This window comes from Cucurbita maxima, unplaced genomic scaffold (genome assembly GCF_002738345.1).
Source record: "Cucurbita maxima cultivar Rimu unplaced genomic scaffold, Cmax_1.0 Cma_Scf00002, whole genome shotgun sequence".
NCBI classification, from domain to species: Eukaryota; Viridiplantae; Streptophyta; class Magnoliopsida; order Cucurbitales; family Cucurbitaceae; genus Cucurbita; species Cucurbita maxima.
The window spans coordinates 6104034-6124453 of NW_019272018.1; the positions used below are offsets into that span (position 1 = coordinate 6104034).

The 20420-nt window shown below is 39.1% G+C and overlaps 3 protein-coding genes across 10 annotated transcripts in view; 2 read left to right on the top strand and 1 right to left on the bottom strand.

Moving 5' to 3' along the window:
* The window catches only part of LOC111469312 (dof zinc finger protein DOF5.4-like), a 1776-nt gene extending 545 nt beyond the window's left edge, over positions 1 to 1231 (top strand). The window contains exon 2 of the mRNA XM_023114544.1: positions 20 to 1231. Coding sequence (XP_022970312.1) covers positions 90 to 1025 — 936 coding nt within the window. The 5' untranslated portion in view covers positions 20 to 89 and the 3' untranslated portion in view covers positions 1026 to 1231. The remainder of the gene's footprint in view (positions 1 to 19) is intronic.
* Positions 1232 to 2315: 1084 nt separating this feature from the next.
* LOC111468138 lies at positions 2316 to 6898 on the bottom strand. Of its 4 annotated transcripts, none has more exons than XR_002714718.1 (6): positions 5299 to 6898; positions 4836 to 5215; positions 4616 to 4743; positions 3495 to 3636; positions 3067 to 3410; positions 2316 to 2987 (listed from the first exon to the last, which is right to left on the bottom strand). XR_002714718.1 is itself a non-coding variant. In XM_023113260.1 (3 exons), the coding sequence occupies exons 1-3, from the start codon at positions 5854 to 5856 to the stop codon at positions 4635 to 4637; spliced, it is 1047 nt and encodes a 348-aa protein (XP_022969028.1). In that variant the 5' UTR covers positions 5857 to 6898; the 3' UTR covers positions 4500 to 4634. The 4 variants fall into 4 exon arrangements, 1 of the variants encoding a protein (XP_022969028.1); XR_002714716.1 differs by having other exon boundaries at positions 3495 to 3653; XR_002714715.1 differs by lacking the exon at positions 3495 to 3636.
* A 404-nt stretch (positions 6899 to 7302) lies between these two features.
* On the top strand, positions 7303 to 19846 carry LOC111500077 (uncharacterized ATP-dependent helicase YprA). 5 transcript variants are annotated; one of them, XM_023151806.1, is made up of 30 exons: positions 7303 to 7559; positions 7645 to 8412; positions 8693 to 8798; positions 8884 to 8984; positions 9808 to 9963; positions 10301 to 10369; positions 10562 to 10684; positions 10898 to 11047; positions 11132 to 11263; positions 11360 to 11439; positions 11712 to 11806; positions 11908 to 11975; positions 13428 to 13517; positions 13596 to 13669; positions 13755 to 13862; positions 14009 to 14084; positions 14710 to 14867; positions 14978 to 15137; positions 15231 to 15410; positions 15544 to 15660; positions 15836 to 15991; positions 16258 to 16425; positions 16581 to 16693; positions 18012 to 18135; positions 18292 to 18387; positions 18503 to 18565; positions 18652 to 18683; positions 19172 to 19348; positions 19488 to 19535; positions 19642 to 19846. In XM_023151806.1, the coding sequence occupies exons 1-28, from the start codon at positions 7401 to 7403 to the stop codon at positions 19176 to 19178; spliced, it is 3729 nt and encodes a 1242-aa protein (XP_023007574.1). In that variant the 5' UTR covers positions 7303 to 7400; the 3' UTR covers positions 19179 to 19348; positions 19488 to 19535; positions 19642 to 19846. The 5 variants fall into 5 exon arrangements, with proteins under 5 accessions (XP_023007574.1, XP_023007573.1, XP_023007575.1 ...); XM_023151805.1 differs by having other exon boundaries at positions 19488 to 19530; XM_023151807.1 differs by having other exon boundaries at positions 19488 to 19530; positions 19653 to 19846.
* Positions 19847 to 20420: the final 574 nt, after the last annotated feature.

A 20420-nucleotide genomic window follows, 5' to 3' on the forward strand; every position in this document is an offset into this window, starting at 1 on the left:
AAAAAAAAAAAAAAAAAAGAAAAAGAAAGAAATTAATTTTCTTTTCTCCTCTGCCCATCTTCAAGAAATTGCTTCGTTTGGCTCTGGAAATGCAGGGCATACACTCGATTGCTGGCGGAAACCGCTTGTTTGGCGGCGGAGGAGGTGGCGGCGGGGACCGTAGCCTGAGGCCCCACCTCCACCACCACCAGAACCACCAAGCCTTGAAGTGCCCAAGGTGTGATTCTCTCAATACAAAGTTCTGTTATTACAATAACTATAATCTCTCTCAGCCTCGTCACTTCTGCAAGAGCTGCCGCCGTTACTGGACCAAAGGCGGCGTCCTACGCAACGTTCCTGTCGGTGGTGGCTGTCGGAAAACCAAACGAGCTTCCAAGTCCAAGCCGACATCTGACACAACCGGGCCTCCACCTCCACTTCACGAACAGAAATCCACCTCTCATTCTAGCAGTGAGAGCTCTAGCCTCACCGCCGCAACAACAACCGCCGCCGCGGCAACCGAGGCTGTTTCCGCTCCGTCTACGAGTTCCGCGTCGACTCTATTAAGCGTACAGGATTCGAAATTGTTCCCCACTCCAAGCACAAACACGAATTTCGAGATGGCGGCAGCTCCAGTTTCGGACTGCGGAATTTTCTCGGAAATTGGAAGCTTCACGAGCTTGATCACGTCGTCGAACGAGACATTGCCGTTCGGATTCGGCAACATCGCTGACGCGACGCCTTTCGGGATGAATCATCAGTTTCAAAATCAATGGACGCCACAGAGAATGATGAACGTTAACGATGAACTAAAGATGCAGGAAATCACAGGCGGCGGCGGCGGCGGGTACATGGATCAGACGGCTCACGTCGATCCATCAGGGCTGCAGAATAGCAGATCAAGTAACATTGGATTCGGACCGTTGGATTGGCAGTCAAACGGAGATCATCAGGTTCTTTTTGATCTTCCCAACGCCGTTGATCAAGCATACTGGAGTCAAAATCAATGGAGTGATCCAGACCCCCCCAATCTGTACCTTCCGTAAATCGCTGCAGACCACGGTCAAGACTTTTCTTAGCCCACCATTTCCTATTTTTTTCTAATTTCAAAATTTATTTTTTTTCCTAATTTTAGTATAAAATTAAAGAAATATCTCTCAGTGGAAAAAAAAAAAAAGGAAAAAAATGGGAAAAATTATGCTTCCTTCTTTACTTCGTCTCTATGTAAATCAATCCCCCTATAGTTTATTAATTTTTTATTTTCAGTTTATGGAAATTCGAATATTTATTATCGTTATTTTTTTAAAAAAATTTGCTGTTAAATAAGGTTAATTAATTAATTTTGAAATTAAGAAGACGACGGGTGACGTACGAAGTCGGTTGAAGGGAGGGGGAAGTGGGGCCCAGAGTCAGCATGCGATATTATGAGTCCACGTAAGGTGGGGTAAGGGGAGCCACGTGGGTTTAGGTGATAGGTGACAGGTGAGGAGGTCGGTTTGTCCTGTCTTTCAGGCCGAGGGTGGTAGGGGTAGGGATATGGTACTGATGATATGTGGTGATTTGGTGAGGATTATGATGACGTGGAAGCGTTAGGGGTGACGTGGGGGCCACGTATCTTCTTCAAAGGACGAGAATATGGAGGTTTTGCTCCGAGTGGGCCGACTCTGTCTTCTCCATCCTTTATGACTTGAAACAGTTTTTTACGGTGTGACTTTGTGGTAATAAATGCACCTCCGGGTAAATAAAGTGGATTTTTTTTTCTTTTATTAATTATTTATTTAGTCTGGTAATAAATACACCTCTCTTTCGTCTCTTTTAATAAATTTATAATAATATCTCCGATTCTTATATTGTCGGTTACATAATGAAGTAACCAAATTACAGAAATTGAACTCATTGAAAGAGGAAACTTTGATGCATGAGGTGTTAGCGACTTTGAGTCATTGATATCAAAGCCAAATTCTGAATGGTGTGCTAACGAAGATGCTAGGTCCCCAAATGAGTGAATTGTGGGTGGTGTGCCAACGAGGATGCTAGGTCCCAAAGGGGATGAATTGTGGAGGTAGTGTGTTAGCGTGGACACTAGGCCTCCTAAGAGTGGATTGTGAGATTTCACATTGGTTGAAGAGGGAAACGAAACATTTTCTTATAAGGGTGTAGAAACCACTCCACGTGTTTTAAAAATGCGAAGTTGATGTCAATACATAACAAGCCATAAACAGACAATATCATCTACTAGTGATCCATATCCCTCTCTACTTCCTATTGCCACGGCTTTCTCAAATGCTCCATATTTTTCAACATTTAGTGAAAAAGAAAAACTCAAAATGTCTATAAAAGAGGAAAAAATGTAATTAAAATTGAAAGAGATGGGTCCTTGAGCTGTGAATTGAAGCATCACAGCTCACATGTAATCTTAGCATTTATTTGATAATGAAAAGGCTGATAAGCCTTGCCTTTCTTCTGCCCCAAAGGCCCATCTGTCACTTGCTCTTTGATTACCATTGCTAACCAAAATACCCCCTTTGTCTCAGCTGACTAATTATCACATGCCTTTTGTGGTCCTAGCATCTCATTTTTGTTTCACTTTTCTCGTCCATATCGGCCGAGATACCTCGAATTTCGACTCGAGAGAAGCTGATCGAGTCGAGTGTTAATGTTTGACTCCAATTCCCACTTCTATCTCTCTGTGGTTGCTTGTGGGGATGGATATTGGATTGCTCCAAGGTACTCACTCAGCTGCAATGGTCCTGTAATGGGAATTGGCATGTTTGATCAAGTGAGACGTGACTTGTGAAGGGTCAGTTTTCATTGTCGCCCCCATCCTGCTTCTAAAAGGCCTCAACATTCATAATTCAGATGGCAATTGATTGTGGCGTTGGCCGAGCAATGACGTGCCTTCGATTCGGGGTTGGCACATGGTGGTGGCTGATGGTGGTCCTTACTTTCCATCACCCGCCCCCCTGCCTGCTCGATGACTCTGTCAACTCCTGCAAATCTCGTGCTACCTGAGAGTTGTTTAGACTTAATCAAAACATGGTGGCATGGCATTGGAGTGGGACGTAATAGTTGAAAAGAAAGTGTTACCTATACAGACAGATTTGGCATTTGCCTTCCCAAGATAATGGTTTTTTCTACTCCTTTTTCATTTGGCCAACAGTGGTTTCCACTGCATAATATATGGTCCAATGGAGCATCATTAGATACTTACCTTCAAGACTCTAATACCAAAAGTGGGCACCATTGAGTTGAATCCCTCCAAGTTGGGTCGACATTGGACTGAGCTATCTATCAACTCAACCATTTGCCTCAATAGATCCCTAGAAACTTCCAGCGAACTGATTGTGGTCCTCTTTTATCATCGAGGAACATCTTATCTTGCTATTGCCACCATCTCATCTTCTACACCTGATTTCAACTATCTTTTGAGCCTGTCAGAAGCCAAAGAGATGTCAAATTTGAGCAATGAGGGATTAAGAATGTGGTAGATAGTTTCATAAGCAACTGTTGTTTACTTGGAGTATCTGTCTAAGGATTAAGTGTAGGACCACGTTTCTTTGTGTTTATGCATAGGTTAAATCAGCATCAGATTCAGACCTATGAGTTCAATGTTTTCAATTTTCTCCTTGACAATCTCTTAATGTGTGGGCTCCAATACTACCCATATAAGAGGGCTAACAAATAGATTATTAATATGAAATGACAAACATTTAAGCTCAGAACATAGTACTTTAATGCTATATTAACTCACTAATAGAGAGGACTTTTCTAGTACTACATTTAACCATACTTCCATTTATAATTCACCACATCAATAGCGTTCGAGATTAGTGTGACGTTATTTGAATAAAATTGTATAGTGCTTAGTAAGGTGTCAAAAGTTAAATTGAAGGAGTAGGTATGGGGTAATATTTGAATTTTTCTCAAATAGTCGAACCAAAATCTTAAACTATTTAAGGTATGAGAAATTTTATCTTCTTAGCTGGGCATATCCTCCCAATGGAGTGTTCCAATGAAATTCCACATCGGTTGGAGAGGGGAATGAAACATTCTTTATAAGGGCGTGGGAACCTCTCTCTAATAGATGCATTTTAAAACTTTGAGGGGAAACCCAAAAGAGAAAGCCCAAAGAGATATTTGCTAGCGGTGGACTTGAGCTGTTACAAATGGTATCAAAGCTAGACACCGGGCGGTATGCCAACGAGGACGCTGGCCCGAGGAAGGTGGATTGTGAGATCCCACATCAGTTGGAGAGAGAAACAAAACATTCTTTATAAGGGTATGGATAACTCTCCCTATCAGACGTGTTTTAAAACTTTGAGGGAAGTCTGGAAGGGAAAGTCTAAAAAGGACAATATCTGCTAGCAATGAGCTTAGGTCACTTGGGTTGTTCTAGTTCCCTCCTAACTTTTGAGTTAAGTTGTTTTTGACGTAATACTAGACATGTAAGACACGTCCAAATGTCTTATTTTCTCTAAAAGCTAATATTGAGGTAAAAGTGAGAGCAAATGTAAAGGATGTATCCAAAACATTATTTTTTTATGATTATAAACTTAAAATTTTGGGCTCAATGCAATTTTACATATCTTATACAAAATGATAATGAATGTGAGTGAAAACAATGAAGAACACTGACAGGTTGGGCAATAAGATGCTCAGAAATTGCAGCAGGGAAGACACAGCCTCCACAGTTGCAGCCTTCGCGTTTGCCTCGGGTCAGCGGTCGCCATTCTTTCTGGGCTTCCATTCCATTCTGTCTGTAAACTGTGAATTCAACAAGGCCAAGATAATAAGCTATATGTATCAGTTTCAACAAATGAGGGAGCAAGAGCTAATGAAAAGATAAGCAAAATTACATTGGAAAAGCAAAAGAATGTGAGCTGTTGGTGCTGTCATTCGACCCAAGTGAGTCACTGCCCACATAAGATGAAAATGAGGGCCTTCTCACTGTGTTGAAAGCAGGATCAACCTCAGAGGAACCATCATCTCTCTGATAAACAAAGCCATAAATGCTTCTGTACCGTCCCGTTTGGTTTTCTGGTGCATAGTCTTTGGCTGTGGATGTCCTGCCACTGCCCCCTACTCCGCTCGGTGATAAACCCGAATTGCGAAAGACGTTTCCATGTTCAATGTTGCTTCCAGCAACTCCTTTGCCTTTGAGCTTGTTTTCATCAAGTATCTTAGTCAATGATATTGCAATAGAGTTGGAAGAAGCTGCTACCCTTTTACCTGTTACCTACAAAGTTTGCAGACAATCAAATCAAGTCATTGAATTTTACAAAGATATGAACAAGTAAGCTAAGCTGAGTTTATTCTCACCTTTCTATCAAGATGCAATTTAGGCACAGATTTCTTATTGGAAAAGTCAGAAGGGATTTCATCTTTTGCATCATAACAAAACTTTTGGTTCTCATTTACTTTGTTCAATAAATTTTTCTCAACGACCTGTGTTGAGTCAGTACTCAAAATCGACGACTCCACGTCCTCAGATTCTTCAGTTGTTTCAATGTCGCTTGCTGCTACATTACTTTTGAGCATGCAGGGTACATAGCCATTTTGTGTGTCACAGTTCTCCTCAAAGCACTCCTCACAAGAAGTTCCTGCTTTGTCAATGCAAATGTCTTTCACAAATTCATAGTTGGTTTCTTGAAGGAAAACAACAAGCTCGGGCAGCTCGTCGTTGATTGAACTCGTCGAGGAATACCGACTCATTCTATCTCCACTTGCTTCTGATTCACCAGGATCATCTTCACTCTCTTGTACAATACAGTTTCTTCTCTTAAAGGACTCAACATCATCAACTTTCCCTTTGTTCTTCTCCATGCTTGGACTTTTACACATATTGTTCACTACCAAATCTGAAAATTCATTCCTCATTTATTCTTTAATGATGAACAGATCACCAAATTTCCTGGTTGGTAAGGTTGATCCTTCCAATTCTTATGAAGCTGACAATGAATTTGTGCAACACTAAATAAAACACACAATCAGACATCAATCATCTTATAATTGATTCCATGACATGGAAAACAAACAAACATTCTATTTAATGTTGTTTTGGGAAAGTCAGCTCCTCTGATTGAATATCAGAAACAGTCTAGAATGTAACCAAAACCAACACTATCATTTTCACAAGAAAGATCCCAAGTCTAAGTTTCTTCCCTTCTTTCTTCTCTCAGCAGCCAAACAAAGACCTCTGAAATTACTATGAACATATATATACATATATATAAACAATCATAAGATTTGAGAAACCCTTCAAATCAAGCAATCTCATCCCAACAACTCCGGCACAAATAAAATGTACAAATGATCATCACCTGCTTTCAGACCAGATAAATCTTAGACAATACCTTGCCAATGTCAGAGCTGAAGCAAATGAAAAAACTTGGAGAACATCAAGAAAGTAACGTCTAAAGGACAGTAAAAATTGAAATCTCCAATCTCCATCTCCATAAAGATTAGAGAAAGATCAAAGTAAGAGTTAAGCCAGCAGAATTACAGGGCCTTATAAAGCCGATGTAACTCAAACGCATAAATGGAGGCAGCTAGCACACATTGAATGCCCATAAAAGTTTTAACGGTCTACATTGACTAAATCTCTATTTGCTGCACAGCCCTATATAGAAACAGCTTCATTCAAATCAATGAATTATGGAAAGTTAATGATGATATTCGAATGCACTAGCTAATAGAAGATATGAATGTAAGCGTCCAGACTACGAAAATTTATTCAGTACAATTGTAATGAATCTGGTCGGAAAATACGGAATCCTTAAATCTTATTCGACCGGAGTAGCTGTAGAGATCATGAACCAGTCTAAAATGGTAGCCAATCACAGCATCCATTTCTCTGAAACGGGAATGTCCTGGCTGAGCAATACCCACGAACAAGCCGGAAACTGCCGTCCCTCCGACTACCGGCATTTCCCCGGACTTCGTTCGACATCGGATTCCGCCCGACGACGCTGTACGAGCTGCCGTTGTACTCTCCCTCCACGATCGCTTTTAATGTATGTTCTTCTTTTTAATATGAATTTCTTGTTGAGAATTTATACGAGGACAAAAATGTGTTTAGTGTATGTTTAATTCAGGATTTCGCAAAGATGAATTATTTAACCTGATTAATACATAACTTAAAAATTTAAATATTTGTAATTTAAAATACGAAATAAGAAAAGAAAAGAAAATACGGTGCGTTTCAGTAAGCCCAAATTCTGACTAGGCCCAACAGACTAGAGGCCCAATTATATGGGCTTTTACACGACGAAGCCCAATTACAGTAAAATACACGGCCCATAAAATCAAGTGCTTGACGCCAACTTCACGTTGCAGGAGAGCGAAACGATCATCTTCCCCGCCAAATTCCTAGCCGTATAAAATGGACTCCAGAAAGAAGCTCTAGAGGGAGAGAGATTGCAATGGAGGAGAGTGAGAGTGAAATCCGAATCAAAACCCTAACCGGAGAATCACTGACCATCTCCATTTCCGGCGACAGAACAATTGAGGACCTCAAGCTTCTACTTAGGAAGAATTTCCCCTCCGCAACCGTTTCCCCCAATTTTCACCTCTTTTCTAAGGCAATGAACATCTCCATCTCCCTCTATCCCTCTCTATACGACTACTTTTGGTTTTGCTTGATGATACTTGACATTTTCGTTTCAGGGTACTAAGTTGAAACCGCAGAGTGAAATTAGTGCATGCCGCATTGACAAAGGCGAATTTCTAGTGCTCATTCCATTTACTAAAAAGGAATCTTCCAAGCCTCAACTTCGCGATCAATATGAACAAGGATCCAGTGTTTCGGGCGGAAGCTCAATTTCTCTATTCGCTGATTCTGCATGGTCCGATATGGTCCAGGATTTGTCGTATTTACATGACTGTTCTGTTCAAGGGAGAGAGAGAAATGGCCTCGAGAGTGAGAGAGGGAATTTTGAAACTGGAGGTGTTGATTCTGAACTGGCAGCGACGTGTACTACCGGTCCTTCTAGTTTGAAAGCAAGAGGCAAAAAGGGTTTCATTTGTAATGACTCGAATGGGATTTTAGATGACATTTTGAGGAACTTGTTATCGTCTCCTACTGTGGGATTGTTAAGCGAATACAATTGCGAAAACTTGATTAAGTTTTTGGAGTCTGTGGATTGTTTATCAGACCCACGTAATGAGAAGTGCTTGTTGGCAAAACAAGCTAATTCCCGAAGTGGCAGCAGAAAAGCGCCAAATAGAACACGTTGTTCTTCATGCCTATGTCCAGTGTGGCTGAAGAAGATAATGAAGACATTTGCTTTCTTAAATGTTCTATCAATGTTTGCTCAACTACGAGAAGAAATTATAACTGCAAGTCGGTTGGAACAAGCAATGGACCTGCTGCAGAAACATGGAATTACGCTTCGTATGGAGGACATGAAGCATCTCTCTCTTCTTTGTCCCAAGGTACTTGATTCGGTGTCCGTGAGCGTTTTCCAAGTTTAATGGGGGATCATTATATCATCAAAACAAGAAATTGCGAAGAAATTCTTGGTTGTCAATTTACATGCTAATGAAAAAAATGGCTCAAGCGACAAAAATACATTACGAGTGATGGATAGTTGTCAATTTGTAACGACTAGGTTCTTTTTCGTTGTGTATGGATTTCTTAAGAACTCATGCTATTACATCATCAATCATTCACCCAGCCTGCAGTTTTAACTAGGACATATTCTGCCCGTGCCAGGTAGTACATTTTGCAAGTGGCACTTTGGAAGATAGCTATGATGATAAGATTATCATTGTTAATTATTTGACCGCACAAAATAGTCGATGGACAGCTGATAATACGGGTAAGTTGAAATTCAGACCATGATTGAGATGTATTCGATTTCCAATTGGATTTTGCTTTATTTACATAACGTTGTTGATCTACAGCATATAAACTGTCGTCCAAAGCACCAACGGATATCACTCCAATGAAGAGACGGGAAAAATCCTTTAAATTTTACCTTTGGGAGGCTATTAAGGGCCATATGGTGTGTTTAACTATTCCTTGTCTCGTTGGTTTTGTTATAACATCTTTTCACGACGAAGAAATGACTTGAGAGCATCCATGTTGCTATTCACACCGTTGAAGTTTTATGAGATGAGTAGTTTAATAGAGTTGAATGAATATATCGTACTTCAAGATTTCTTGTTACCCAGATGGTATTGTTGCCGTATATCTCCTCCTTCGTGCCCTGTATATATACACCCGATTTTCTCAATTTCAATATCCAGTCAGGACTTCTCCTATCCCTTCTGGAAGTAAATATAGGTTAAAATATTAGTATAATGCTGAAATGAGCTTGAGAGGAGGGTGTATGGTTGGTTATTTGGACATGAATTTGCTAACTATAAACAGCAGCACTATTGATAACGGGACATGAATTTGGTTCCTCTTAGCAAAAATTGGCCATTAATCACTCTCGAAGTCTAGTTGAAATCCATGCTTTCATTGGCCTTTGTGGATGCCACACATGCTTTGAAACAAACGGTGCCGAATATTAGGAATAAACAATCCAAGTCATGTTAATAGTTCTTAAGAATCAAGAAAGCTTTTCAAGTATTGTTCTATCATGTATCGGTGGAAATGAGTTTAAGATCTGACCAGAAGTTCCCCATTGATCCAGCAGATATGATGATGACTTCAAAATAAAAAGGACGATTACTATGCTTTAAAATTTTTGCATTGCAGTCTCAACTTTTATCTGTGCAATCATTTGGGTTTATTATCCAGCTAGTTTCTGTGTATCAGTTTCTTTATTCAGTGTCCGATTTTCTACCATTGAATTAATTAATTGGCTGGTGCGAATGCAGCTTAGACATGGAAGCAGAAGTGAGATATGTGTGTCTTTTTCTTTGGAAGATTTAATTACGTCGAAAGCGTCTGCTGTGGATGGAAATGAAGCGAAGCGAGCAAAAAAAAGTGACATGGCTTCGTCAAGTTCTCAATCTGATCGAGTACAATGTCATGTATGAAATTGTCGTTAGTATATATTTAGTTGTGGAGTTGTTTGGTTCTCTTTTTGCAAATTGTCAATGCAAAATCTGACAGAGGAAATAAAAATATTTTGAGCTTTGATGTTGATTTTTCTTTGCAAGAGACGTGATTTTCTAAACTTTGCTATCCCATGAAGTGTGCTTGTGTGTCTACTGCCCATTCACATATGACTATAAAAGTTTATATCAACCTTTTTACATACAGCATTCATGAATCCAAAAGTTCTACCTCTAATTTCATGTCTATGATAGTTTACTGCATGGTTTGTATGCTTAATTACAACAGCCATATGGTTTCTTGGTTTGACAGGACACTTCGAAACTCTTACCTGAGAACATGGTTGAACATCTTGAAAAGGGTATTGGATCTGAGGGTCAGGTATGTGGCTGAGGAAGTGAGACACGGGCTCAAATTTTATTTAATTAATTGATAAATCAACATGTTTAGTTGTAGTCTGTCAATGGTTGACTAGGCCATCCAGTGAAAAAGTGGAATTTGCATTAAAGTTGTCTTTTCCACATATTTTTAGTTGTTAATTGAGAAGTTTGATATGTATAATTCTCTAAACAGATAGTGCACGTCGAAGATATTGCGGCTAGAAAAGCTAATTATGTGGAAATTCCGGAGGAACTTTCTAATAATGTTATATCAGCACTTAAATGTATTGGAGTAGAAAAGTTGTATAGCCATCAGGTATGCACTCTGTTCAAGTCTTTTTGTGATCATGACAATTCTATTTTATTTTGTTTTTTTAATCAAGGCTCACTGGAGTGAACTTTTGTGAACTCCGTGCCTCACTTGTGGGTTGATACGACTTATAACTTGTATATATTCATTTTGAGTTGAATACATTTTCTTTAATAGAAAAAAAACTGTTTTGCATTTCTACTATATTGAACTTGATAGACAAGGTCGATAGAAGCCTCCCTGGCTGGAAATCATGTTGCAGTTGCTACAATGACATCAAGTGGAAAATCTCTGTGCTATAACTTGCCAGTTCTTGAATCAATGTCTCAAGATGTCTCATCATGTGCACTTTACTTATTTCCAACTAAGGTATGTTCTCTGCTGCATTATTGCATAAGTTGTTTGATACAAATTTGCTTTGTATTGAAATACTAAATCTTTTTACACATTTAGGCCTTAGCTCAAGATCAACTCAGAAGTTTGCTTGTCATGATGAAAGGGTTTAATGCTGACCTTAACATTGGCGTTTATGATGGTGATACCTCACAGTCTGACCGGATTTTATTGCGTGATAATGCTAGGCTGGTAATTTATGAAGGCATTTTCTTAAGCCTTCCCCTTCCTTCCCTAAACGTTAGTTTGAAAACCAAGTTCCTGCTAAAATTTTCTGTTCTTATGCAGTTAATCACAAATCCTGATATGCTACATCTATCAATCCTGCCACAGCACAGACAATTTAGTCGGATATTATCAAATCTGCGGTAATGTGGCACACTTCACAATTTATCTTTCCGTTGTTCAATGTTCAATCTATGTGGTACCATGTTCCATCCCTTGTATCATTCTCTCTCTAACCTTTGTCTTCTTTCTTTTTTAAATACTTTGGCCTTTATGTTTATCCTCAATTAATTTGATTGCCTTGTATAGGCCTTGCTGGTTGCGTGCGCACTAATTATGCTGATGTTTCGCACATTAAACTGTCAATATTGTGCACATTTACCTCAAGATTTTATCACTTGATTTTCTTACCCAGGTTTATAGTCATTGATGAGGCTCATACTTATAAGGGAGCATTTGGATGTCATACTGCACTAATAATACGGAGACTTCGCCGGCTTTGCTCTCATGGTGTGGATTACCACCTAGTGTGGAGATGGAAATTGAGGGAGTTATTCATCTAAATTTCAACTTAAATTTTGTTGTAAAAAATATTCTGTTTTCTTGTGCAGTGTATGGAAGTGATCCTTCTTTTATATTCTGTACAGCAACTTCTGCAAATCCACGCCAACATTGCATGGTAAGTGTAATGACTATTGCTAAAGGCATGTGCTCTTAGTATAGATGTCTACTGTTGTTTTTTAGTACAAAAAATATCAAACAATTTAATTATGCATCCTGTTTTTCTCTTGAAACTCGTTTGAAAATGTATAGAAGCATCTTCATTAGTGCAATATATGTTTTGTCTACCCTACCTTAATTGTTCTCTTTGCTATAATTTTAGTCTAGTGTCTTTTGTTGACATAATGAAGTGTCAAAAAAGTGGCAACATGATGGATGAGATTCAATCCAGGCATACGAAGGGTGTGTAATAGAGTGCTTTTACAAGAAGTTCTTTTGTTTCTGTCATAAGTCTTTCTAAAAAATGCTTAATATTAAATCTAGTTTTTTTTTTTTTTTTTTTTTTTTTTTTTTTTTTTTTTTTGGTGTGATTATAACCTTGGTCTCGTATTTTTGATTGGAACCGTTTTTGTAGTTGGTTACTTTTGGATTGGAGGCCCTTTTTGTAGTTAATTTTGTACTCCAGCTTCTCTTGGGCTTGTTTTTTTTTTTTTTTTGGTGTGATTATAACCTTGGTCTCGTATTTTTGATTGGAACCGTTTTTGTAGTTGGTTACTTTTGGATTGGAGGCCCTTTTTGTAGTTAATTTTGTACTCCAGCTTCTCTTGGGCTTGTTTTTTTTTTTTTTTTGGTGTGATTATAACCTTGGTCTCGTATTTTTGATTGGAACCGTTTTTGTAGTTGGTTACTTTTGGATTGGAGGCCCTTTTTGTAGTTAATTTTGTACTCCAGCTTCTCTTGGGCTTGTTTTTTTTTTTTTTTTGGTGTGATTATAACCTTGGTCTCGTATTTTTGATTGGAACCGTTTTTGTAGTTGGTTACTTTTGGATTGGAGGCCCTTTTTGTAGTTAATTTTGTACTCCAGCTTCTCTTGGGCTTGTTTTTTTTTTTTTTTTTTTTTTTTTTTGTATTTTCTGGTATTCTTTCATTTGTTCAATGAAAATTCGGTTTCTTATACAAAAAAAAGCTTAATAATAAAGCATCTTGTCGATTGGTTTTAGTTTTTCACAAGTATTTTGATCTAATTAAATGTGTTTTTTTTGGTTGATTGATATTTGCTTCACAAAAATTTCTAGAACCAACTATTTACTGACACAAAAACTATTATAAGTGAGATGTGGGGTGTCGAGAGACTAGTGTGAGAAAATGTGTGAAGAGAGAGATTAATTAGGAGAAGTATGGATCTGGAGGAAATCTTGAGAGAGATTAGTAAGTAGAGTGTATAGAGAGTAATCAATGAAAGAAGTCTCTCTCCTTTATTATTCATCCTTTAACTTTTAAATGATTGGCAATGGCTGTATCTTTGCTTGTCGTTTTCCCAGTCATATTCTTTCAATGAAAAATCAACTTTGACTTCATTCTTTATGAATATGTAAATGAATTGAAATATGCCCCTTTTGTAATGCTTCAGGAACTTGGAAGTCTGTCAAGCTTAGAGCTGATTGAAAATGATGGAAGTCCTTCTGCCAGAAAACTATTCATCCTCTGGAATCCTATTATGGTACTCTCTGTAGGTCTGTCAACATAAATTACATGATAAAGTAATACTGATTTTTTCCTTGTTGCTTCTGTGGTACAGGCCTCAAAAAGTTCTCAGAGAGGTATTGATTCTCTGCAGAGTACAGAAAAGAATGCTAATTTCAGAAATCCAAGGCAACAACTTTCCATGTTTATTGACTTCAGTGGATGAGAATCAATCTCAGTATCATATCATTTAACACTTTGTTTGCCTTTTCAGCCCAATTATGGACATTGCGAGGCTCTTTGCAGAAATGGTTCAGCATGGACTTCGCTGCATTGCTTTTTGTAAAACTCGTAAACTTTGTGAACTCGTTTTATGCTACACGTAGGTGATACTTTATTAGTTGTAGTATATCATTCTGTCTTTTTGGTTTTGATATTTATTCTATTACTTATGCTAACTTCAATTTCACTCAGCCGTTCAGAGATAGTTCCAACTAAAACTTTCAATTATTCTTTTCATTGTTGAAGGCGCGAAATTCTTAAGGAGAGAGCTCCCCATCTGGTTCAGTCTGTGTGTGCTTATCGTGCTGGATACACTGCTGAGGTATATGTGACACCTTCTATTGTTGAAACAGTACATTCTGTTATCTCTGTATATTTTGAACTGCGGAATGGAAACCATGATTTACGGAACTTGGTCTTATTGCAAAATAAAATACTGATACGAAATTCTTCCTCACAAGAAGGTTGGAGCTCTAGTTAGCATTAATATTAGTCAAGAGACTTGTTAAGAAAGAGCTTAGATAGTTAGAATTAATTTTGTGTGTGTGTCGGAGGGGGGGGGGGGGGGGGGGGGGGGGGGGGGGGGGGGGGGGGGGGGGGGGGGGGGGGGGGGGGGGGGGGGGGGGGGGGGGGGGGGGGGGGGGGGGGGGGGGGGGGGGGGGGGGGGGGGGGGGGGGGGGGGGGGGGGGGGGGGGGGGGGGGGGGGGGGGGGGGGGGGGGGGGGGGGGGGGGGGGGGGGGGGGGGGGGGGGGGGGGGGGGGGGGGGGGGGGGGGGGGGGGGGGGGGGGGGGGGGGGGGGGGGGGGGGGGGGGGGGGGGGGGGGGGGGGGGGGGGGGGGGGGGGGGGGGGGGGGGGGGGGGGGGGGGGGGGGGGGGGGGGGGGGGGGGGGGGGGGGGGGGGGGGGGGGGGGGGGGGGGGGGGGGGGGGGGGGGGGGGGNTCCAAAAAGTGCATATATAAAATGGAGCAGGATAGGAGGAGAATAGAGAGTGACTTCTTTGGGGGAAACCTTTGTGGTGTTGCTGCTACAAATGCCCTTGAATTGGGTATTGATGTAGGCCACATTGATGCAACTCTGCATTTGGGCTTTCCTGGTAGTATTGCTAGGTAGGGTTCCTTAATCTTCTTTGTTATACTTGGTCTTTTGACTTTGTCCTTAATTTAGGTTTTTTGGTTTCTAATACTTTTATTCCTCCATTTGCTGTATTCTTTTGAAGCTTGTGGCAACAAGCAGGCAGGGCAGGAAGGAGAGAAAAGACTTCTCTTTCTGTATATGTTGCATTTGAAGGGCCTCTTGATCAATATTTCATGAAACACCCTGAAAAACTTTTTGGGAGTCCAATTAAGTGCTGCCATATTGATGCTGAAAACCAACAGGTTCCAAATTTGATAGTGATGCTTGAAATTGGTGGCCTACTCCCCGCTTTAGTGAAGTTGTGGTTCTCATATTTCTTGATGCTGCTTTTTTAGGTTCTTGAACAGCATTTGTTGTGTGCTGCATATGAACACCCAGTTTGTATGGTTTATGATCAGAATTTGTTTGGTCCTGGCTTAAACACTGCCCTAATGTCTCTAAAAAGTAGAGGAGATTTGATTCCTGCACCATCATGTGGTTCATCCAAAAGTATTTGGACTTATATTGGGAAAGAGGTATGTAAGTAATCAATTGATTCAGTCTGTTCTTTTGGTTGATGGACTAAAGTGTATTACTTATCAGAAATTGGATTTTGATACAAGCCTGTGGTTAACTGAACTATGATGTTCCTATTTTAATATTTTCTAGAAAATGCCTTCACGCTCAGTTAGTATCCGAGCGATTGAAGCAGAGAGATACAAAGTTGTAGATCAGCGCCAAAATGAAGTTCTCGAAGAGATTGAGGAAAGCACGGCTTTCTTTCAGGTGACTGCTGTTTAGAAAATAAAACCATTGACGTATTTAATAAGCAAAATCCTATCTATTTTTTATTCAAAGAGATTAACAAAAGGTGAGGCAGGATCCTTTCATTTCTACTTTTTGGTTGCTCGATTGCCATTTTATGAAACTAACATTATAGGTTTCCGGCTATGTGGGTCAGGTTTATGAAGGTGCTGTTTATATGCATCAAGGACGAACTTATCTGGTCAAAAGCTTGAATTTGTCAACTATGCTTGCTTTCTGTGAAGAAGCTGATCTAAAATATTACACAAAAACACGTGATTACACTGACATTCATGTTATTGGTGGTAGTTTGGTATGTTTGACTTATTGACTTGTAGCTTTTTAACCGCTATCTTTCTGAAGTTGCATATTTGCTGTATATTGGATATCATATCTTCTAAAATTTGGATTTTGGAAAGTGTATTTCTCTGTTAGAAATGTAAGTGGTTTCTTTCAAAAGGCTTGTGGCTTTGGCATTTAAGATGGAGAAACGTGACATGAATTTTAAATCCATAAAAAGTATTGTTACAGTGTTTTTCTGTAGTTCCCAATTTTAAATAGTTTCATGTTGTTAATTAGGCCTATCCAAGGAGAGCTCCAAATATTCCGCTCTTAAAAACAACTGCACAAGCAAATGATTGCAGAGTTACCACCACTTGGTTTGGTTTCTATCGAATATGGAAAGGAAGTAATCAAATTTTTGACACAGTGGACCTCTCCCTTCCAAAATATTCGTATAACTCTCAGGTGGAATTTAAAAACTCAACTTGTGACCTTTTCTTTTAATCAATTGGCCTGCCATCAAGTCATGTTTTTGTTAACTTTTTTTCTTAAAAAAAAAAAAAAAAAAGAGTTCTTCCACCACTCCTGCTGATTTTATTTTCCCTTGCTATGCTAAGCAGGCAGTTTGGATTCCAGTACCACTATCTATAAAAGAAGAGGTGAAGAGGAAAAACTATGACTTTCGTGCAGGCTTGCATGCGGCTTCACATGCTCTTCTGAATGTAGTACCATTGTAAGTCTTGCGTTATAATGTGTTTAAAATTTTCTTTAAAGGTTATGCTCTTGGAACATTGTGTTACCGAACGTGTAAATATAGGATGCTGTTGTAACAAGCACCTGTAAGAAAAGAAGGTTGGGGCCAGGGGGTTAATGAGAACCTTCTCCACCATCTCCACCATCTCCCTACATCCTTTAGGTGGGATCCAACTAATACTAACTAGCCAGATCTCTGCTCCATAGTTTTGTAGAGAAGAGAAACCTTTAGAGATCCAGGTCAAATGCTGCATGCATAACATGCGCCATTAAAAGGGGATTACGAAAGAAGATCTTTGGATAAAATGCATGGTGTTTATCCTCCCTAAAGTTAACAATCAAGTAAATAATTTAATTATCTTCGGGATTTTAGTCTTTGAGAACAGGGTAAACAGAAGGATTGAGATTAGACATTGAATGAGGAACAAAGAAACTAAGTGAATCTGAATATTGTAGATTCCGTAGATTTTTTTTTCACTCTAGGGGATGGCTTGAAGATTCTTTTCCTCTAGGGGATTAGACTTTGAATGAACAAAAAGAAGGATTGGGATTAGACATTGAATGAACAAACAGAGATTCATGGGTAATGTTGAACCGTTGGGTTCCAACGAAGATCAAAATTTTCTGCTATCAACTTAATTACAAAGCCTCAATGCAGCTGAAATGATGCACAATAAAGGAGCCCTTATAGCCTCAATGCAGCTGAAATGATGCACAGCAAAGAACCCCCTTATATGACTTTTCTGCTACATTGGTGCACCTTGACTAGAAAAATCAAAATAGACTGAGGCATCTATTCTTGTAAACTTTTTCTCATGGGAAACCGAGCTATCTTTCAGAAAAATGAAAGAGATATATTTTTCCAACTTTTGGAATTCAGTATGAAGGAATTCCATGCATCATGGGTATTTACTTGCTTGGCTCAGTACAACTTGGTCTGGCTGATACATGGGCACGGTTTGTGTGGTTTGAGTGGAGAAGAAAGAATTCATCATTCCTATGGGCTTTATGCTTTGGGAGATGCAATAATCACGAAGTTAGCTACTGGGGAGAGGTCTTTGATTTGGCCAAATTCCAATTTTCCTCTTGGTGGTCACTTTCTTACTCTATTCACAACTTCACCTCTTCAATTGACACAAGTTGGAGCTAACAGGTCAGGGCATTACTTATAAACGTTGGAGGTTCTAATTACTGAAGAAAGAAAAAACACGACAAAAATCTATAAATGTTTGCTGCTCTTTTGTTAATCCTATAAGTTCAGCATATTTTCAATCTCAGCTCATCACTGTTTCTTGCAGACGTATAATTTGCAACATGTCTGACTTGGCTCCTGAATGTGCAAATCCTCATGATTCTCGCTATTTTCCAGAAAGGATTCTGTTGTATGATCAGCATCCTGGAGGAACTGGTATGTCACTTCAGGTGAGAATTCTTGCTGCTGTATTTATCCTGTATGTTAGGTGTTGGTCAATGCTTGAAGATCCAAGATCCTAGAATTTTTATATGCGGTCAATTTCTGCTAAATCATTAGAAATTTGGTTTTTTTTATTACTAAGAACTTAACCGAACTTGTAACAGATTCAACCCGTTTTCATAGAGTTGTTGAATGCTGCTTTAGAACTTCTCACCTCTTGCTGCTGCTTCGGAGAGACCGGCTGCCCTAACTGTGTCCAAGTTTGCTTCAATTTCCCTCTCAAAATAATAATAATAATAATAATAGAGAGAAAAATAAAAATAAATTGTAGGTCAAGGTTAAGACGTTAAGAGTGATGTTTTTTCCTTTTCCCAGAGTCTGGCCTGTCACGAATACAACGAGGTTTTACACAAGGATGCAGCCAGTTTAATTATCAAGGTTGGAACTTGTAATCCATGGATCTTAATTTATTTCTGCTCGTGCTACTTTGTTTTGGAAATTGACTGAATTATTCATCCACTCAGGGTGTTCTGGATACAGAGAAAACATATTACAGGTAAAATTTCTTGATTGCATGAATCTGAGGACGAATTAAGACTGTTATTTCGAATTAAGACTGTTATTTCGAGGGTCAGAAATCTCTCCCCACTAATTCACAAAGCCCAAAATATTCCTTACCACACTCATCTCCCCATATCTCAACACGAACTGTCTACTGTGAAATCCCCTTCTTACACCTCCTAGTATAAGTATGCACGCTCTGCACTTCCCAACACAAATCGTGCATATGAAATGAAGTCTTATCAAAATATAATAAAATGGGAAGTCCTAATTCTACATTTTTAACCCAGTTGTATTAGCATTCATTCTCTGCTGGAATTTTCATCCAGTTTACTTATGAATGATCGGGAAGTAAATTCAGAGAGTTAGTTGAATTTAGTTTGCATATGAAATGAAGCCTATCTAAATATAATAATTCAGTTGGCCTTTGAATTATTTCACCAAAGTCCAACCTAATAAATTTGCTGCCATTCTGATGAATAGCCCGTAGTCATAGAGAAGGTGGTGGCTGAAATAGTCGTAGTGTGCTGATGAGTGGCGACAGTGCACCTCTGATCCACCTGAGCGTGTCAGCGCTGCGCCATTGACTTGAGAATTGTGATAGGTGTTGAAGCTCCACAGCCAACAACCTCCTTCGGAACGTTATTGATTGAGCTTGAGGTAAACAATAATCATTCTTGTCCTTTCTGAACATTTGGAAATTTGTTTTCTCTCTTCTTCTATTTCCTTTCTGAACATTTAGTCAGTTTGACCCCATAGTGCCGAAGAAGATTGATGTTCATTCTTCTTTTTTCATCAGATTATGAAGTACTTGCATGTGATTTCGATGAGACTTGCGAACTGTAAGGTTTCTGACTTTGATATCTTAGAACTCAGTTCTTTTAAAAATTTGAAAGTTCTTTTGGTGATATGTGTGTATTTTCTGATTCAAGTTCATGGGTACTTTTGCATAGGCGATTCACAGGTAGATCGGCTCTTTCGCACAAATCAGAGAACTATTGTATCACATCTCCCAATTATATGTGCTGACGGCTCAAACATTCATTACTTAGGCTTGACTGAACCTCGGTATATATATGTTTCTTAAAAAAATTATACATGAAATGATGGCTTCAATTGGGAGTAAAATTTTAGAGGAATTGCTGTTTTTGCTATTAACTCTTTCTTCGCTAATGTTGTCCAATCGGTTGAAAACTTGAGAGGCATCGCTGTTTCCATAATGGTGGCTATGCTGACTACTGTTTATTATAGTTGGCAATACCTAGCTTCTTAACTAGAATTAAACAATAGAACACCTCAAATTTAACAATGGAAGCTTTTACCATTCATTTCAAATACTCATTAAACCCCCATCCCATGTGCTACTTCCAAAAATGTCGAAAAAATGTTTATCGAGATTTGAAAGGCATTCATGACATGCACAAAGTAACGATTCATCTGACTTCAACTTGATTCGGCTGAAGCACAGGAGATCGAGTATGAACAATAAATTGGTTTCATTACATTATAACTAAAATGTTGGGACAAATTATTAAGAAATTGACATGTAAACAATAATCTATAGCTTGCAGATCATGAGGGAAGTAAGAAGAAGAAGAAGAAGAGGAGACCTACAGCTTGCGGATGGGATAAGAAGCTATCACCAACCAAAAAATGGACACCCATAGCCATTTTCCTCATTACATATTAACTTACTCTAATGTGTAAAAAAAAAAAAAAAAAAAAAAAAAAA